We start from the raw sequence: 20,174 nt of genomic DNA, 5'->3' as shown, positions 1-20,174 counted from the left end.
GGAAAAGCCGAAAGACAACAACAACAACCTGATTATCCTTTTATTTTTCTTTGTCCCCTCTCTCTCATTTGTTTGATAGCTCTGTTTTTTTGTAAGTTTTTTTTTTAAAATGAAATAAAGCAGTTGCTGACAAAAGTAAAATTTTCATGAGGGAGTGTGCTACTGATTACTGGGAGAGGGAAACTGTGACTTGTGGCCATTATAGCTAGGGCAGCACTTTCATGCTGGTAGCGTAGTAATAGAGTAGAAGTCTTAGAGTCATGGAATTTAAAGCATGACCATGTTTAGTCTGGTAATTTGTATTTGCATTGGTAGTTGTTTGTCGGATGGAGGAACTGCATTGTGAAGGCAAGTATATTGGCAGTGAAGATCCAAATAATTTATTGCACAAAGCATACCTCTCAAATGTCCCTGATTTTGGATAGTACTTTTGCATTTACCTCCTAAAATTACTGATTCTTTGAAGAAAAGAATGCTGGATCACAATCAGCAAGTTATGGCATTCATTGTAGTTTCAAGTATCTTTAACTTCCAAAAACACATTAATTCATGTACTGTTGTCTTGTCAACTTACTAAATAAGTGACACTGTAATATTTTCAAAAAAAAAATTAAATTTTTGTAGTATATATTAATGGAAGAAAGCCCGGGTCACTGGACCTTTTTCCATTGGTATATGCTCAATTTACAATAACTACACTGGCTGGGCTGACCAATCAGCATGCTCGTTTTCAAATATTAATGGTCAGTCATTGTATAATTAGTATTACTGAACATTATTTTGGTAGCATGAAAAAGTATATGTAAGGGTGAAAATGTATTAGTGTTGCAAAGTGGGTGTGAAATGAATTACATACTAGGTGAAAGGGAACACAAGATGGCTTGTAAAGGAATACAAATTGTTCTTATTACAGCTGTAAGACTCCCTGCTTAAAATTCAGAATGGAGAAGATTAGGTTAATTTGCTGCTAATGATCTTAATGGCCACACTTACCCCCTGGACACATCCGTTATATAGAGATTTTCTTATCAACAGAACTGCTGTCTAACCAAGTCTAGCAGGCAAAATTAAAAATGTCTTAATAGCATTGCAGCTGGGAATATGTAAGCAGAAATACTGCTTTAAAATAAGACCGCAGTGAAGTAAATTAGATCATACTTCTCAGTGACTTTCAAGAAATTGTAGTTGGTCTAAACTAGGCAAGTGTCATCAGGTATCACCTATACATTAGATATGTTCTTTTACAAACAGGTGTGGAATTTTATAAAACATTCTGGATATAGGTGAGGTATCTCAAACAAATGAAATACTTCTGGCAAGGTGAAGGTAAGAGTTTTATATATATTTGAAAGGAATATTTTGTTAATTTCTCACTAAAACTAACCAACTTGAGTTTAAGTACAAGTTTTGTTTTGGGTATCATACATTTTATTCTCATCACCATTTTATTTTCTATTCAGAAAAAAAAAAAAAAGAATAACAGGTGATGGCCATTCACTGGTATCTTCCCATAGCAGCATCTCCAGTGTCCGGATCTTAGGTCACCTAGGTCTTAAAACTTTGTCCCTAGTTACGATGAAGCCTGCAAAGGTTTTGTTCTTGAGTGACAGAATTCATGAAATAGTAAGTAGGCAGGGAGCTTATGGTCAAGTCAGGAAACATCATGTACACACATCTTTTGATCACTCAGATATGCTTTGGGAAGGCTTTTTTTGTGATAGTATTGTCTTTTCTTTCTGAATGTCCTTCTACATTTTTGTGGAGACTGTTTGCTAGCAGGAAACAGTTGGCATAGTGGCTAAGGTATTTGCCTCCAGTGCTCAAAGTCGAAGATTTGATCCTAACCTCTGGGCAATGCCTGTTTAGAGTTTGCATGTTCTCCTTGTGTCTCTGTGGGGTTCCTCCCACCTTGGAAAAACATGCTGAGTGTTTCCCTCTCAAACATGCCAATGATGTGCAGTATCGTCATGACGGGTGAACATACCGTGGCAGGGATAGCAACTTGTGGGTGCAAAAATAGGTACTTAGGGGATTTACCTATGTTGCTAATTGAGCATGGGTATAGGTATTTGCCAGTGAGACCTAGCCTACTCCAATTTATGGGGACCCATGCTACTGGTGGGAGGAGAGGGGTGCCCCTCCCAGCAGCCCTGGATCAATATGTCCAGTTGCCTAACTCTAACACTGGGTTACCTGGGATAGCTCTGTTGGACATAAAACCAGCTAAGAATTGTTATAGTCAATGTAGGTTCACTGACAGGATAGAGCTTGAGGCTGAACACATTTAATGTAGGTTCACATTTAACATAGATTCACTGACAGGATGGAGCTTGAGGCTGGACATCCTATGTATCCAGGAGACAAGAAGCTAGAATGTGTAGGAAGTGTGGTGGAAGTGTGATGAGAAAGAGGCTTCAGAATGCAGTGAGGGATGTCATCAGAATTAGTGACAGACTCGTGGTAATCAGACTCCAGTGTAATGATAGATAATTCATAATCTCAGCCTATGGCCCACAGCAGGGTTTGATAGCAAAGGAAAGAGTGCATTCAGACAGCAGTTACAGGACCTACTAGATAAAGCAAGACAACATGTACTGGTTGATAACTGATTTGGTGTTGATATTGCAACAGACATAACAAGATGGGCCCACATGGGTCAGGCAACAGGAATAAAGAAGGAGAGGCTAGTCTAAACTTCTGTTTGGCAAATGGCTTATAAAGAGAGACAGTCACAAGATCACACACAACAGGGGCAAACCCAGGTAGACTTCATCCTAGTAAGGAACGGGCACTGGAATGCAAAGTTTTCTCCAGTGAAACAGTCGGCCCAAGGTCACCATAGACCAGGCTGAACACGTGGAAGTTGATAGTTCAAGGAATTACTCAGGGGTCTAGCACCCCAGGAGAAAATAGGTAGAGTTGACCAAGAAGAACGGCAGCACCTCAAAACAGCATGTGTGAGGACTACTGAACAGATATGTGGATGGGCCAAATATGAAATAAAGTACATAAGGAAAGCTGGTGGCAGAATGCAGAAGTCCAGGAAGTCATCAAAAGAAAGAAGGCATGCAAGTCCACAGGACATCAAAGGCAGATGCAAGGAGTACTTCCAGCAGCTTCTGAATGAAGAAAATAACACAGATGTTGCACTGCCCCAGACACAGCCTAGGATGAGAAAACAAGAAGAGCCCACCCTAGAAGTAAGGAAAATGAAGTCAAGAAAAGTAGCAGGGTCATATGAGGTCATGGCAGATATGATACAGATGCATTGTAAACTATTATTCCACTGAAAGGGTAGGGGATGATTGCAACATTGTTCATAAAGTGTTAGTAGAATCAAAGCCGAGACAAAATTTAAGATGTATGGGAGAGATGTAAGAACATCATTATGAGTAGTGAGTGGAAACGTTAAGTACAGACACGTAATGTGTTCAAAAATATGTAAAGACTAGCCAGATCACGATTCTTATCAGCTGTCAAAAATTATATTTCTAATTGAGTAGCTAGAAAGGTAGATCATTACAAAACCTCTCAAAAGCAGTACTAATGAAAAAAAAAGCATGTAAGTGATTTAGTACTTGTGAAAGTTTATCAATATCATAATGCTGTTTGTTTCTTTATTCACAGAGACCCTAATGGACACAAGAATTGCTACTGCAGAACTAGGATGGACAGCATACCCTTCCTCTGGGGTAAGGAATGACCACTTATTTGTTGCTTTATTACCACAAAGCATGTCATAACTAGAAGATTAATGTGTGTGTGTGTGTGTGTGTGTGTGTGTGTGTGTGTGTGTGTGTGTGTGTGTGTGTGTGTGTGTGTGTGTGTGTGTGTGTGTGTGTGTGTGTGTGTGTGCTGTTAAGTATAGCTAGTATGGCAGTATTCAGGCACTAATCTTCTCAATTGAATGTTGACAAAGGTTTGATTCCCAAAACCAAGGTTAAAAAATGTTCAACTTCCAACAAATTACCTGATCAATAATCACAAGAAGCAATTATCTGTATTTAATGAAACTTACCCAGTTAAGTAAAAAGACGTAAAATGAATAAGGGCTGTATGCTCTTTTTATGAGCCATACAGAGAATGGAGTGAGTCATCTATTCCTTTACCTAAGCCAGTACTCACAACATGAGAACAACATTCATGAAGCTCTGATTCCTTTGCAGAGCCTGCTTTATTTTGTTTGGGGTTAGGGGGGATCCAAAGCCTATCATGGCACAGTATAGGCATAAAGTAGAGAAGCAATCATGGAGAGGATGCCAGTCTGTATGTCCACACACACATACACACACACACACACACACACACACACACACACACACACACACACACACACACACACACACACGCGCGCACATGCACACACACACGCACATATGTGCAGGCAGTTCAGAGGACATCACTTGTCACCATGCCTTTGGGGTGTGGGAGAAGATCAGAGCAGCAAGGGAAAGTCCATGTGGAAGTAGGGAGGGTGTTCAGGTACTGCATAAAAGGCACTTAGCTGAGAAACAGGCTGAAGAACCAAGCAGCATGAGACAGCAGTGCTGTACTCCAAATCAGTAGAGATAACAGTCTAGAATGTGATATTTGCTGGAAAAAAGTATCAAATGTCTTACTTTAAACAGCTGATATGCATGTGAGTTTGATGGACTGACCAGACAGAGTGCTAGAAAGTTTACAGTATGCAAAAACACTTTTGCCACTTGATTGATAAGGAAAGCAGTTAGCCAGCTGTAGTCATGTTGCTTGGCTTACTTTTATATTCAGGGCTGACTTACCTTAAGTGTGTATGTATATTTGTGAAGCAAAACTATATTTTTATTTTGAGGTTTTCCTGTTTTTCTCTGCATGTAATACATGCAAAGGTACTTTTCATTAAAGCACAAAAACAGAATGTGATTTAGGACGCAGCAATTCTTTTTTCAGCAGACACATTTATGGCCAGTAAATGTACTTTTGTTTTATACCCATAAAGTGTATGTCACATTCTTCCACCAAGCAGAATGTTACATGGGATTGGTCCCAGACTCTCAACAGTATATCTTGACATCATACCGGGACCTCAGTCAGTTGTTTGTATGAATAAAGTGTCTAAACATCAGTGATTTATGAACGTTCATGCTGGTCAAAGTCAGATGCAGGATTTAAAGCTCTGAACACTTCAAACTGACTTGCACAGTGTGGGGTAGTGAAACATGCGGTGGAACACGATAGTAATGAAGCTTTAAGCACCCCATGAAACTGTACTAACAGATACTAGTGAAGGGTGAAGTCTTACAAGATTGCTGTTTAGATAAGAGAGAAGCCCTGCTTTACAAAAGAGATGAATGTTTTTATAAAAAATGGCTCATGTGGAGGGGGGTGGGGAGACATGCTACTTCCTAAGTCCGCCAGAGGACAAAGAAGGAGCAGATTGAAGATTTCCTGTAAAGAGAAAAAAATCCTCTTTTTATTAATATTTTATGGTGCTCATTTGTGGGAGGATTTTATGTGAGGCAGATTATAATGTACGGAAAGTACTAAGATGTAAGAGAAAGAGAAGAAATCAAATCAGGAACGTGGAAGGTTATAATCTCTGAAGGGAGGAGACAGAAACAGGAGAGGTGAGAGGCAAACAGAAGATACAGAGAGCTAGTGAAGAAAAACGTGTGGTGATTTAAGCTAAACATTATAGTAGCTTATTAGCAAGCAGAGCAACAAAAATGTGAGATTTCTAATATGAACATGGCGTACATTCCAGTGAGATTTCTAATACGAACAAGGCCTACATTTCAGACAGCCGAAATAGGGCTAGAGAAGCCCATTGTTAACACAAAACTATAATATTTGTTTGTCTTTGTCATTTGATCTGGTCATAGCTGCACATAGCCTTTAGCACCACCATGTCTAGGTGGTTATATCACCATACTGTTTTTTATTTTTGGATTTAGGAACTACATCTTTTCCCCTGACAGTGTATGTAGTGTAGGTCTGAGTAAAATGATAGCCCCCTCACTCATGAACCTTAAGAAATATGAACAGGAATTAATAGCCAGCTTGTTGAGAAGGAAATGACAGTTGTAATTATGGAGAATAATGTATATTAAAGAAGTAAGCAGGCTGGTATCTTGCAAATGGGCAAACTACTTGCTGCACTGAATGATGTACCCTGGTGTTCTAAGTGACTAGAGAGCCCATCAGATCTTCATATCTCATTAAGGCAGGTTTGAAGATGAACTATGTTTATCTAGGAGTCCCATGTTGATCAGGGCACTATATATTCAAGTTTTCATGTGAGCATTTTCCCTTTTTCTAGGGTCTTATGTAGCCCTAAGAAAGAATAGTCTGATAGCACTAAAATTAGTCTTTGTGCATGCATTTTGTTTTCCCTTTTTCATTTCTGCAAATCTTTTGGGTTTCTGTTACTATGACAGGAACGGACCCCACTTCTCAGTCAAATTACAATTAAATTTCATGAAATTAGTATTGTTCAGTGTAATGTGCCCAGTAATGGCTCCTTCTGCAATTCGTATGGAGTTACATGTATTGGTAACATATCTAAATAAGATTGTAGATTTTTTTTATAAGACCCGTTGCTCCTACTACTATTGGAACTGACTGGTATCCTTCTTCCACATTGCTGTCATTTCTGCCTGCAAATCCTGATATTTTATGATGTTGTGTTGCTCTGTACTTAAAACACTATAGTCACTTGGTGTGGCGATTTCAAAGATCGATGATACTTTTGTCTTCTTTTCATGGATCTCTGAATCTGTTTTTCTCACATCTATCTTTTGAACTGCTGGTAATGGGTGATCCCATGTGATGTAGACCATCATTTTCTATGATGCTTTGTGGCTCATGTCTCCAGTATTTTTCAGCAACTTCAGTACCATAATGTTTACACAATCCCCAGTGCAACAGTCTTGCCACATTACTATGCCTTTCAGTATAGTCCTTCTGCCATTAGTATGTCACAAGCAGCAAGGAGGTGTGTGACTGTTTCCAATTCTGTTTTACAAAAACCTACATTTGTCTGCTTCTTCCATATGTTCAATGGACTTTTTAAACCAGATTGTGCATAGCCCACTATCGTGAGCCGCCAGTATAACCTTTCATCTTTTGGTTTGAATTCTCCTCTCCTTAACAATTCTTACATTTGATCCTGATCAACATGAGGTTCTTTCAGAAGTATTCTATACTTTCAACTATATTTATGCATTTTCCACATTTCTTGCCTTCTCATTTGATCCTTCACCTTATATTCTTTCTTTTGTTTTTTGGCACATTCATTTGCTGCCTGGTTTTTATCCACTTCTGGTTTGATTTCCATTCCTGCTTGATACCAATATACTTCTGCTAGATTAAGCAGGGAAGCCATCTCAGATTTATTCTCCTCATGTTTCAAAACTTTCACTACATTTGGGTCCTATGACATCAGCAAATATGTGTGCAGTCCAACGACTGCAGATCTATACATATAATCAATTTCAAGGAGGCGCATACCTCCTTCAGAATGGGGAATATATAATCTTGGTATCCACTGATTTTTATAAATCATTTGGAAAGCATGAAGCATCCTTCTTGTTTTCCTATCTAATCAATCCAACATGTTTTGGGGCCAGTCAGTCACTCCAAAACTGTAAGTTAGGACAGGAAGAGCAAATTGATTTATAGTTTGAATTTTATTCCTAGACGTCAACGCTGTTTTCGGGATTAATTTAAGTCTTATGAAGTATTCCTTACTAAGTTTTATTCACATTTGTTCATGTTTTAGTTTTGATCCTTCATCAATTCCCAGATATTTATACACTTTCTGTTTCTCAAGTTCTTTTATACAGTGGATATAAAAAGGTCACACACCCCTGTTAAAATGCCAGGTTTTTGTGATGTAAAATAATGAGACCACAATAAATCATTTCAAAACTTTTCCCACCTGTAATGTGACCTATAACCTGTACAATTCAATTGAAAAACAAACAAATCTGTTAGGGAAAAATATAAAAAATAAAAAAATGTACAAAAAGTGGAGAAAATATGGGACAACAGTTATGTTGCAAAGAACTGGATGTCCTTCCAAAATTGATGAAATGACAAGATGAAAATTGGTCAGAAAGGCTGCCAAGAGACCGACAGCAACACTGTAGGAGCTGCAGGAATTCATGGCAAGTACTCGTTGTATACAACCATGTGACAACAATCTCCCGTATTCTCCATATGTCTGGGCTATGAGGTAGGGTTGCAAGACGGAAGCCTTTTCTTACACAGAAAAGCATCCAGGCCCAGCTAAAATTTGCAAAACAATACATCAAGTCTCCCAAAAGCATGTGGGAAGATGTGTTATGTTCTGATGAGAGTAGACCATGGTTGAACTTTTTGGCCATAATTCCCAAAGGTATATTTGGCGCAAAAACAACAGTTTGCATCACCAAACGAACACCATCCTCATGGTGAGGCATGGTGGTGGCAGTATCATGATTTGGGGTTGCTTTTCTTCAGCTGGAGCTGGGGCTTTAGCCAAAGTGGAGGGAATTATGAACAGTTCCAAATACCAGTCAATTTTGGCCCAAAACCTTCAGACATCTGCCAGAAAGCTGAAGATAAAGAGGAACTTCACCTTTCAACACAACAATGACCCCAAGCAAATCAACAAAAGAATGGGTTCACCAGAAGAAAATTAAAGTTTTGGAATGGCCCAGCCAGAGCCCAGATCTAAATCCAATAGAAAATCTGTGGGGTGACCTGAAGAGGGCTGTGCACAAGAGATGCCCTCACAATCTGACAGATTTGGAGTGCTTTTGTAAGGAAGAGTGGGCAAATATTGCCAAGTCAAGATGTGCCATGCTGATAGATTCCTACCCAAGAAGACTGAATGCTGTAATTAAATCAAAAGGTGCTTCAACAAAGTACTAATTTAAGGGTGTGCACACTTATGCAACCAGCTTATTGTACATTTTTTATTTTTTTATATTTTTCCCCTAACAGATTTGTTTGTTTTTCTATTGAATTGTACAGGTTATAGGTCACATTAAAGGTGGGAAAAGTTTTGAAATGATTTATTGTGGTCTCATTTTTTACATCATAAAAACCTGACATTTTAACAGGGGTGTGTAAACTATTTATATCCATTGTATCATGTTCTTGTACCAAACTGATGTTTTCTTGGTGCTGCAGTTTTCTTGCTTTAAAGGTTGCTTTTGCACACTTATCAAGACAAAATGACATTCTTATATCATCTGAAAAAGTTTTGACTACTTGCAGTTGTGCTTTCAGTTCCTCATCTGGTCAGTTATTCAGTTTTAAATCATTGACAAAGAGAAGATTGAAATTCTTTACACTTTGGTGTTTTTTAGGAGCCAAATTATAGCCATGTTCTAATCTGTTAAGTAGACAGCTTAATGGGTTAAGGGCAAGGCAGAATAGTAGAGGTGACAGGGAGTCACCCTGGAATATCCCCCTTTGGATTGTTATTCCTGGAATAATTATTTGTTCTTTATCATGACTTAATTGCAAAGTGGTCTGCCACTGTTTCATGGTCACTGTAATGTAGTTGATCAGTCTAGGATGTATCTTATACATAGGTCCATAGGTTCATAGGTTGGTACTAGGCTATCAGCCCTAGGGCCTATACAAGCCTAGCCATAACAATTCCCTGGCTATTTCTTCCCACACTATTTACTTCCCTGGACCCCTGTCTAGCAGGGCGACTGACGTGATCCCCGGGGTGAATTTCCTTTCTCCCATCCAATCGTCAAGGTTCCTTTTGAAGAGGGCCAGAGAGGCACATTTTTAAGTACTCTTTTATCCATGAATGTGGGATAATATCAAATGCTTTTTTGTAGTCAGTCCATGCCATACTTAGATTCTTTCCCTTTTTGCAGTTCTCCATTATGACTGTATGTAGCAAAAGGTGATCCTTTGTTCCATATGACTTTCTTTTATTGCCCTTTTGTTCTATTGTCATGACTGAGTTTTCTTCTAAATGTCTATAAACTCTGTCAGCATCAATTCTAGGTAAAGTTTATATGTAGTTGGAAGGCAAGTTATTGGTCTATAAGTTTTATGGTAGCTTGCAGGTTGACTCTCAAGTATGAGGATTGTTTTTCCTGTTGTAAGCTAGGTTGGTGTCTGTTCAGGGTGCACATGTAAGTAGTTCTTACTCATGGCTAAATCTTCGTGCAAAGATGTTAATACTCTTAACCAGAAGTTAGGTACTGCATCTGGGCCTGATGTTTTCCAATTAGAGGATTTTCTTAACTTTGTTTCAGTCTCTCTGGCTGTTACTTCATCCCATTTCATGTCCTGTACCTTGGAACTTTTTATTCTTTCTTTTACTTCTTCTATCCATTTAGCATGTTTGTTATGTTCCAGAGGATCTTCATAGATACTTCTCCAAAATGTATCTATTTCTTCTTTTTTGGGTGGTCTTTCAATTCCTTTTACCTTGTCTCCCAATTCTCTATAAAACGTTTTGAGGTCATCAATAAATTGCTTATTTTGTACTTTTCCTTTATCTGTGTATCTTCTAAGATTGTTCTGCCTGTGCTGATATATTTAGTTTATTATTTGCGATAGCGCATGATATATCCTGATCTGTTATAATATTGTCCATTGCTTTTATCACATCTATCTTTCTGAGTATTTTTGTTGATCTGTTTCCTCTTTGTACTCCTCTAACTGTGGGACTTCTTGTCTTAACTGGTTTATAGTTTTCTCTATTCGATACTTCCATGATGGCATTCGATTTCTCCCCTTCCTTTCTCTTGCTACTCTGAGTTCTTGTGGTAGAATTTTATCTATTAATTTAGCTGCACAGTAATATATCCTGTTTACTTGTGTTATATCGCATAGATGTGTAGGGACAGTCTTAATTACTGGGTTCATTTGTTTTGTCAAACTTCTGGGTTTCATTGACCTTCTGCAGTCTATTTCTTTCATTAATCTTAATATGGCTATCTAGTAAATCAAGCAATTCTTCTCTTAGCTCATTTTCTTCTAAACTGAGGGCATATTTTTTGTTCTCCATTTTCTCTGGGCATTCTGTAGAAAGTTCTATAGCATCTTCCTTTAGCACCGTCTATTCAATTTCATCCTGTGTCATCCATTGCTCTGTTATATGGGGACTCACTGGCCTATCACTCCTCAACTTTGCTCCAGAGTTGACACCATTTCCTGTTCCTTCCCTTGCTATCCAGCTTCAAGTTAATGTTTATTCTGATTGCCTGTGAAAGGCTCCAAAATATCTTCATATGGCAACTGACCAGTTACTTCCCATTCCACTGGTTTCTCCTTAATCTGGATGTATATTGCAATATCCTGCTGTGGTACTTTCTGAGTTAGATTTTCTACACATTTCCTTCACTTTGCAGGTACTCCATAACCTCAGTTCCTGTTTCTGTAACTTCTCCATTACTAATCTCCTTTTCTACTTTCCCTCTGTCTTCTTATTTTTTTTATTGTAAAGTTTTCCATATCTAGATTCATTTGCCTGTATTTTTCTTCAAATATCTTTGGTGCTGCTCTTTTTATACTGGTTAGTTTTGCTTTCTCCTTTGCATAGATATTACACCATATTAAATCTCTTTTTCTTTCCCGAGTCCATATTTCTTCTTTGGATGTCTCCTGATTTTCCTGTTTCCCCTTACTTTGGGGACTCGTTCCATCCTGCTGTGATGTAACCTGTGTTAGACCTTCTACACCAAACCCTTCACTTTGCAGACATTCTATAACTTCAGCTTCTATTTTTTAACTTCTCCTTTACTAATCTTCTTTTGTACGTTCCCTCTTTGTGTTATTATTTTCTTTATTATAAAATTTTCCATATCTGGATGCCTTTGCCTATATTTCTCTTCGAATATCTTTGGGGCTGCCTTTTTTGTATTGATTAATCTGTCTTTCAGCTTTGCATAAATATTGCACCGTATCAAATATCTCTTTCTTTCTCATGTCCGTATTTCTTTTTTATACTTTTCAAAACTCTCTAGGTTTTGTTGTTTATATTTTTGCACTTCCTCAGATGCTTCTTTTTCCAAATAGATCAAAGTTTCTTGGTCTGTATAATGTTTGTCACAAATCTGTTTTATTAATGAACAAAACATTTATTTGAGGCTTCTTACAGTTTTTCTTGTGGAAGTATTTTTCTTTCCTCTAATTTCTCTCTTAATCTTTTTGTATATCTTGTATCCGGAAATTCTGGGCTTTTTGCATAATAGTAACAATCCATAATTTGTTTTTATGACCCAATAGTCCACTCTATCGTCTTTACGGCTCTTCTTTGACCTATCAGGTTTTGTGATTTTTGTGGACTACTACTTACTTCTACAATAGAGGGCTGCCATCCTCCCCCTGGGCCTGGCCTGGCCCCATTGTGGGAATGTTTCTATATTTTGAGGATTCTACACTGTCATTTTTTCCAGTCCTGGCACCCGTGCTCCTACCAGGATCGGGTACTTTTTTATCCTGGGTCTTGGGCATCCAGCTATCTTTTTTAATTTTTGACCTACTTTTTTCCATTATATATGCTATATAAAATGCAGTCTACATATCAGTGTCATCTTGGTGAGAATTTGTGAAAAACAAGGTCCACCTCATGAAGATACTCACCAAGACTTGAGGATGAATTCAGTTTCAGCAATACTACTCTCTTTTGCTTGCTGACTTATCATCCCTCCATTCAGAACTTATCATCCCTCCATTCAGAACGTATCATGTTGTTTAAAGATAAGACTAGGGTCCACCCAGACCGCTCCAGATCCTTACAACCATGTAATTTCCTAGTGGGCTTTTTTTGGGATTACACTCTATAGGATAGTCAGTATACACCAGGGCATTGCAGACATAGCCTTCCCTCAGTTCACTGTGTTGTATTATTAATGGGTAAAGTCACAGACATCACACAACTAGTTCAGCACAGGCAATTTCTCCTGATTTCACAGTGATGTCATGAGGCACAGTCAGTGATGGCATATGGCCAATGTACTGGGGGCAGACCCTTTCCATTTCACTTTGTTCCTATTCCGCTGTGTCTTACCATTATGTTGTTTTGTAACTGGTGATATTATATGACTAAGAATTGTAAACAGGGCCTTTGCTGTCTCACAGTATAATATTACTGAGTAGGGGTCACTGCCATCACTTAACCAGTGCATTCTGAACAGGTATTTTGACTGCTCTGTGTTAATAAGTCAGGTCACTGATACTGTTGACTAGTCCACTGCAGGCACAATGTCCATCTTCCCCCAGTCTACACTTGTGGCATGACAGAAAGTCTTTGGCATAACATGATGCCCTGTACTGTAGGCAGGGTCTTCCCACTATTCTGTGCTGTGTCATTACTAGGCAAGAACACTGCTATCATGTGATTAGTCCATTGTAAGTAGCCGTCCTTTCCACAGATATATTTTACTGTGCTGCTCCATTATATAGGTCCAGATATATCACAGTAAATCTTCACAAATTAAACTACCTTTCATATATTTTCTAGGTTGTCCAACTTCTCTGTTCATCAAGTTGGTTCCTGTTTTTTTGGGGAGAATGGTTTTCCTGTTTGCTTATTATGCTAGATGGTTGTTTATCAGCAACTTAGCTTCAGAAACCTACAATGGACTTCTGGTGCCAGAAGGTTGTACAGCCATTATCAATATGGCTGGCTGCGGTGGTCCTTCTCTAATTTTTTTGTAAGATGCTACTGTGAACTGATGTGTGAGAGGCATATGCTTGCTTTTGGTTTCATTTGTCTGAAGTCTGTCTTCATTTGCTTCTTTCTTAAACTCAGCTAGCTACAGCGTCCTTAACCTCTGCTGCAATTAACCATATAAGTGGACAAACCTGTGCACTTTCTGCAGTGAATCTGAGTGTCCTACTTCAAGATCCCTCTGGCAGCATATCCAAAATGCAAAGACACACAGCATAGATATTACCTGGGTTCTGGTATTCCTGTATTTGTTCTCATGAATATATAATGCAAAAGCTTCTCCATGTATCTTTAGTGTTTACCTACCATAGAAGATGACAATGAATGCAGAGATTTATTCTCATTTTAATTAAATGTAATATAATTATATTCCTAGTAAAATGACACTTCATTGTTAGTCTATCATCTCGTCATCATCCTCTGTAAGACATCAAAATTTAATGGTTTAATATTTTTAAGCACAACCTGGATAACTGGATGGGAAACAGAAAATATACCCCTGGGATTCCACCCGTGTCCCTGATGGACAGGGGTATCAGGGTGCTGATTTGTCTAAACATGGGCTAAACTCTTGGCTAGGCTTATATGGGCCTCAGGGCTAACAGCCTAGTAACCTCCTATGATCCTATGATCCTATGCTGAGAGTTGAGCTATGCCTGGTCTATAAAGCATCTTTTGATCTTGCACTGACAGAACTGTTGCATATCTGCAAAACAAATAGCATATGAATGACTTGATCTATGGACCTAAACTTCATTTGCAACATAAATAGGACATGTCAGAAACTATCCCTTCTCAGGAATAGACTTCCCATCCATTTGAAGCAGAGTTCTTCCCTAACGTAATTAAAGCACAACTTGGTGCAGTGGATGGGGAATTAGTAATTTACCCCTGATCTGGTACCTTTATCTTTATTAGACAGAGGCAGACTGCAAATGCTTGACCAACCATGCCCAAGCCTACATAAACTCCTTAAAATAATCATAGGGTATCAAAACTTGTCATACATTTGGGAAGCATGGCTAGGCTTAAAAAGGCCCCCCTGAATTCATTCAGCTAATAATCACCTGGCAACCTATGAACATAACGTTTTCTGTGGGATTAGTATCACTGCCAATTGTCACCATTATGTGACTCTTGTTGTTGTTGTGGTACAGAATGGCAGTACCACTATAGATTTTGATCCAGACTAAGTTATGTCTCTGTCTCACCCAAGGAAACACTTCTTCCCAATGACAGAGGTAAACAATGATGAACTAAGGAGAGAAAGGGAAAGACTGAAGAAGAGACAAAAACAAGAAGTACAGCGCCATGTTCCTAACCACCTCTTCACCTTCCAATCTGTCAGGTAGACATAGAGAGGAATCAAGCTATGGAAAGGAGCTCTCATACCTAGAAACTGGGTGAGCATCACTCAGACCAGCCACACAAGTGTATTTCCTGAGAATGTGCGTTCAAGGCTACCTCTGAGCAGAATGCTTCGCAGTGTCATCTGGCCTTATACATATTAATTTTGTCCTGTTTTAAAATAAGATTCTGACAGTGTTTAAACCTGATGAAAACTCACACCAAATTAGGGTCATATGGAGCAACTTGCGTCAAATGCAACTTCAAAAAATTCTGAGAAACTGCCATCTCTTCACTTGTTAAAACATACAAGAAGCCATCTCTTCACTTGTTAAGACATACAATGATCACACCTTATCAGCAGAAGAACAGATTTTAGTATTGGGTAACCAGCCATCACTAGAGCCACTTATTTTTATTTATTTAACATTTGTTTACCGAGTAAGTCCAACTGGGACTGAGCCCACTTTCAGTGGAGGCCTCGGGAGAAATGCTGCAGATGCATGACTTTGGAATATGGAAGGAAACTGGGCCACACAGAGAAAATACACACAAACACAGGAGGCCATGCAGACTCTGCACAGAAGGCACACCAGCTGAGAATCGAACCAGAGAGCTTCTTGCTGTCAGGTGACAATACTAACCACTGCACACTGTGCCACCCAGCTGTAACAGGCATAATTGTTGCAGCACATCCAGTAAACATCATCAGGTGAGAATGGGTAACTCTTTAACCTGCATTGCTAATTATTTAAAGAGAGCTTGACTCCAAACTCTTTTATTGTCTTTTAGTTTCTTCTCTGTTGAAGACCTTCTTTAAGTAATCACAAAACTTGAGCCTTGCTTTCAAATGTGCTTCCAGTTACTGTCTGAACTTAGGCTTACGTGGTTTTGACAATTGCAAGAACATTGTGTAACAGGACTCATTGGTAATTGTAATAGTCAGCTGAATGTTTCATCAAAGCAGGGTGCACATAAGGAGAAGGAATGAGGAAGATGAAAGAAGATTGATCCACAACCACTTCCATTTTTGTATCTCCTGCTACATCCCTGTCCTCGACATCAGTTGTAAGAGTGAGTGGCAAATCCCTGCTGAAGCTTGTAAAACACACCTCAAAGCAGACAGTGAGAACAAAGCCTTCATCATCTTCAACAGAAGGACAGGAGCTGATGGAGGTCTACCTCTCTAAACAGATAAATGTCTTCAGTTGAACTGAACTTACAAGACACAGTATGCAAGTTGACACAGTCCCTGGAATTTCTTCCAGATGATATTTCCTTTTAGGAGGCGCTTCAGCTAATAAAGCAATTTACTACCAAGAAGAAGAATGAACTTGATATGGTTAAGAAGACTTTTAGGGAGCTGTTGGAGATCCTAGACCATTTTATTTGGGTAATCTCTCCCTTGATGGATTTCTACAATGACATGATTACAGTTCTCTGGTACTGTTCAGATACTGTGCTGCCAGTTCTCCAGAGTGAAGGGCTGATTTTACACTTTATTAAAGATATGACAGAGAAAAATCTCTGTACATTACATTGTCTTGTTCATTGTCTGCAGGGAAAGCTATAGTTCATACAGTATATTTAGATCCACTACCTACATAGATATTATAAAATTGTAAATAGGATAATAGGTTAATATGATTATAATATCATAGGAATTACATGGTAACTATGTAATGAGACCATTAACACCATACTAACATCCACCCTCATTGCATACTTCCTGCTTCCAGTAGGGCAAAGCAGGTCCTGACCAGCAAAAATTTGTGGCTGCCCATCCAGTCATCAAGGTTGTGTTTGAAAGCTGCTTAGGTATCTGTCTGTTTAACATGTAATGAGAGTTTATTCCAAAAAAGAAGTAAATGTTGGGTAATGAATTCATCTCCTCGTTGTGTTTTGTTTGTAATTGGTAGAAGTTTAGATCTTTAGAACTGATGTTTGCAGAGCTGCTGGGCTTTCAGGGATACAAGAGGTCCAGAACGGTTGAGTCATTAAGGGAGTGGTATGCAAGATACAGATCACTGCATAAGTGCCTGTAGGAGACAGAGTATAGAGACTAGAATTTAGGTCTGTCTTGATAACCTCAATCCTTTAGACCGGTAAGCTTACTGGAAACCCTGGAATGGCACAACCTACTTAGACAATTATTAAGCAACATTTACTAGAATGTGTTCATTAATAATGTTTAACTCTAGAATGTTATGTTTATTATAGCTAAAAAACTATATGTGCCCATATTGCATATATATATATATATATATATATATATATATATATATATATATATATATATATATATATATATATATATATGTATATATATATATATATATATATATGTGTGTATATATATATATATATATATATATATATATATACATATATATATATATATATATATATAAAATATATGTGTGTGTGTGTGTGTGTATGTAGTATGTGTCTGTGTTTGTGTATATGTGTATGTATATATATCTGTAGATCTATATATATCTCTATATATCTGTACCCATATCTTTCTCTCTCTCTCAATACATATATATATATATATATATATATATATATATATGCATATATATATATGTATATATATATATATATATATATATATATATATATATATATATATATATATGTGTGTGTATATATATATATATATATATATATATATATATATATATATATATATATATATATATATATATATATTATGTATATGTATATATATATATATATATATATATATATTTATATATATATATATATATATATATACTGTATAGCTGTATATAAATCTGAAGTACATGTACAAATGTGTGTGTGTGTGTGTGTGTGTGTGTGTGTGTGTGTGTGTGTGTGTGTGTGTGTGTGTATGTGTGTGTGTGTGTGTGTGTCTGTGCATTTAAACATAGTTAAGTAGTTCTGTTTTCTTTTTTCTTAAATGTTTTATGCAAGAAAACATAGTAAACATACACTAAAGTAAATTCAGCTGTATATTATGGTTGCCATCAATGGTCACATTTCCTTGCACTCTAACGATGTAAGGACTGACTTAAAGTCAGTGGGAATCACTTACCATGGATTTGCGTGTACCAGATATGTATCCCTATCTGGCTATTAGGGCATAAAAGATCTATTTATGAACAGTATCAGTGCACGTAGTTGATACAGCTGCCACTTGTCTCTCTTTCTGCAGTTCTGTCCTGTGTTTGTGGGGTTGTGGTGGGTGGCTTGAAAATGGCAAATGTATTTATATTTTACAAGAAAAAATATTTTCTGACTTTCCTCTAAATGTCACAGAACTCTTTGATACTTCATTTAAGTTATCTTAACATATAAACTACTATAAACAGCCAACATTTAAGGCTTAGCATTTCAATACTGTGTTGCTGCTTATGCAAATTTGTCAGAAGAGGTGACAACTGCCTTTACTGATCTAATTGCCTTGTTTTGCTATGAAAGGGGAGTGCTAAGTTCTCCTGCTCTCTGCTATAAAATCAGTAGAAAAAGTTCCACAGCTTTCTGCCTTTTTTATATTAGCTGTTGTGTTCCTGACATTAGCAGAATTAATTGCCCGTTTAAAACTGACTGCAATACTGGACAGGCTAAACGACAGATTTAACTGTGTCTATGATGTGTCATGCAGGCAGAGACAAAATCCTCTGCAAAGTGTGTGAGAAATTAAGCTTAAAAAAGTAGGTGATCTTTCCCTTCTTTTGACTCCAATGCAAGGAAATAAATGTTTTAAGAAGTACAAGCAGGTTTCTCGTATCTACACAATACTGGAACCATATTGTAGGGAGAAAAGAAACCTAAGGATTGAGTTAAACTGTAGAAAAGGGTGGAGTTTTCTTTAAGCAGAAAGTGATAAGTAGAAGAGGAGGCAGAAAGGCAGAAATCTAAAGTGACAAATAAAAGTAGTAGTAATCGATAAGGCAGAAGTAGAGGTAGTTAAGAAAAAGTATGTGGGAACAGCATAGCTACCAGCTTATCAAAATAGCATGGATACTATGTTAGGCAAAGTTCTAAGAAATAGCAAACAGCTAATACATTAACTACCAAAGTAGTAGTGTCACTGAACTGAACACCAATTTGCAGCAGATTCAACTTCCATCCATGTTGTATCATTAAAAAGCAGATTGTGCACCACTCAGCAGCTGAGTGTGAATACTCTTTATATACAATAATGCAGGGGAAATAAGTGCTTGAATTTACAGCTGGTAGTAGTCCTCATAAAATAGTACAGTTTGCAGCAATGCAAAAATGTTGACTGCTCTACAAGTATACATGATAATACTTAGTAATTGTGGTAGTTTAGCCACGCTGTGAGAAAAAACTTTACAGCAAGTATAATATTGATGCATTGAATGTAGCTACATGGAATGGAATGCAAAGTAGAACATGATAAAATGTAGTAGAAAAGATAATAGCCAATCAAATTATAACATTTCTAGACCAGTAGGACTTAGAACACACAGAAAAGTAGTGAATTACCATCCCTCGCATGTAAAAAGTAACCATGTTCCAAAATGTCCTGCAAATACTGTTTAAGTTGAATCCAAATTAGCAAACTGTACTGAAAATCAGCAAAATATCTTATCACTGATGGTAAATGACAATAAACAAAGGAATACTCTTCTGTGGTATTGAAGGGACTAAAGAAGAATGAAAAATTAGGTAAAAAACAGTCAAACTCCATTGTAGTCAATGACTCAGACATATAACTCCGATCACATTAAGAATAAAAGAAAGCAATGAGAAACAAAATGAATCAATATAAAGCAAATCAGAAAACACAATAATCAATCAGACTACAACTTATTTTTAGGCCAGCAGCAGTGAGAACCCAAGAACAGTAGCAATTCATTGCTTCTCACAAGGTAAGAAATAATAATGTACCAAAATAGTTTCATAGGTACTTACTAGGCATGCAGTCCAGAAGACCATTAAGTAGTCTACCCAAATTGCCAATACCAGTGTCCAGTTAAGAGACTTGCCCCCAGGGTCACACAGAAGGCAAATAAAGGTAGACATATTTAAACCCTGTCTCCTTGGCACAGGAAGCAACTTATTGAGAAGTTAGAGCTTTAGTCCTCTGTACTAGCTAATCATTAAAAATATGGGGGAAATGGCACCCCTCAAAGAA

The 20,174-nt window shown here is 37.5% G+C and overlaps 1 protein-coding gene across 2 annotated transcripts in view; it reads left to right on the top strand.

Annotated features, from left to right (window-relative positions):
* The window catches only part of EPHB1 (EPH receptor B1), a 1,597,777-nt gene that overhangs the window by 417,918 nt on the left and 1,159,685 nt on the right, over nt 1-20,174 (top strand). For both annotated transcript variants that reach the window (XM_044070446.1, XM_044070447.1), the window contains exon 2: nt 3,628-3,692. In XM_044070446.1, coding sequence (XP_043926381.1) covers nt 3,628-3,692 — 65 coding nt within the window. The remainder of the gene's footprint in view (nt 1-3,627; nt 3,693-20,174) is intronic.

The sequence above is a fragment of the Protopterus annectens genome, chromosome 4.part1 (assembly GCF_019279795.1).
Source record: "Protopterus annectens isolate FY-2018-M chromosome 4.part1, PAN1.0, whole genome shotgun sequence".
Lineage (NCBI taxonomy): Eukaryota > Metazoa > Chordata > Ceratodontiformes > Protopteridae > Protopterus > Protopterus annectens.
This window is presented reverse-complemented; position numbering and strand designations above follow the sequence as displayed.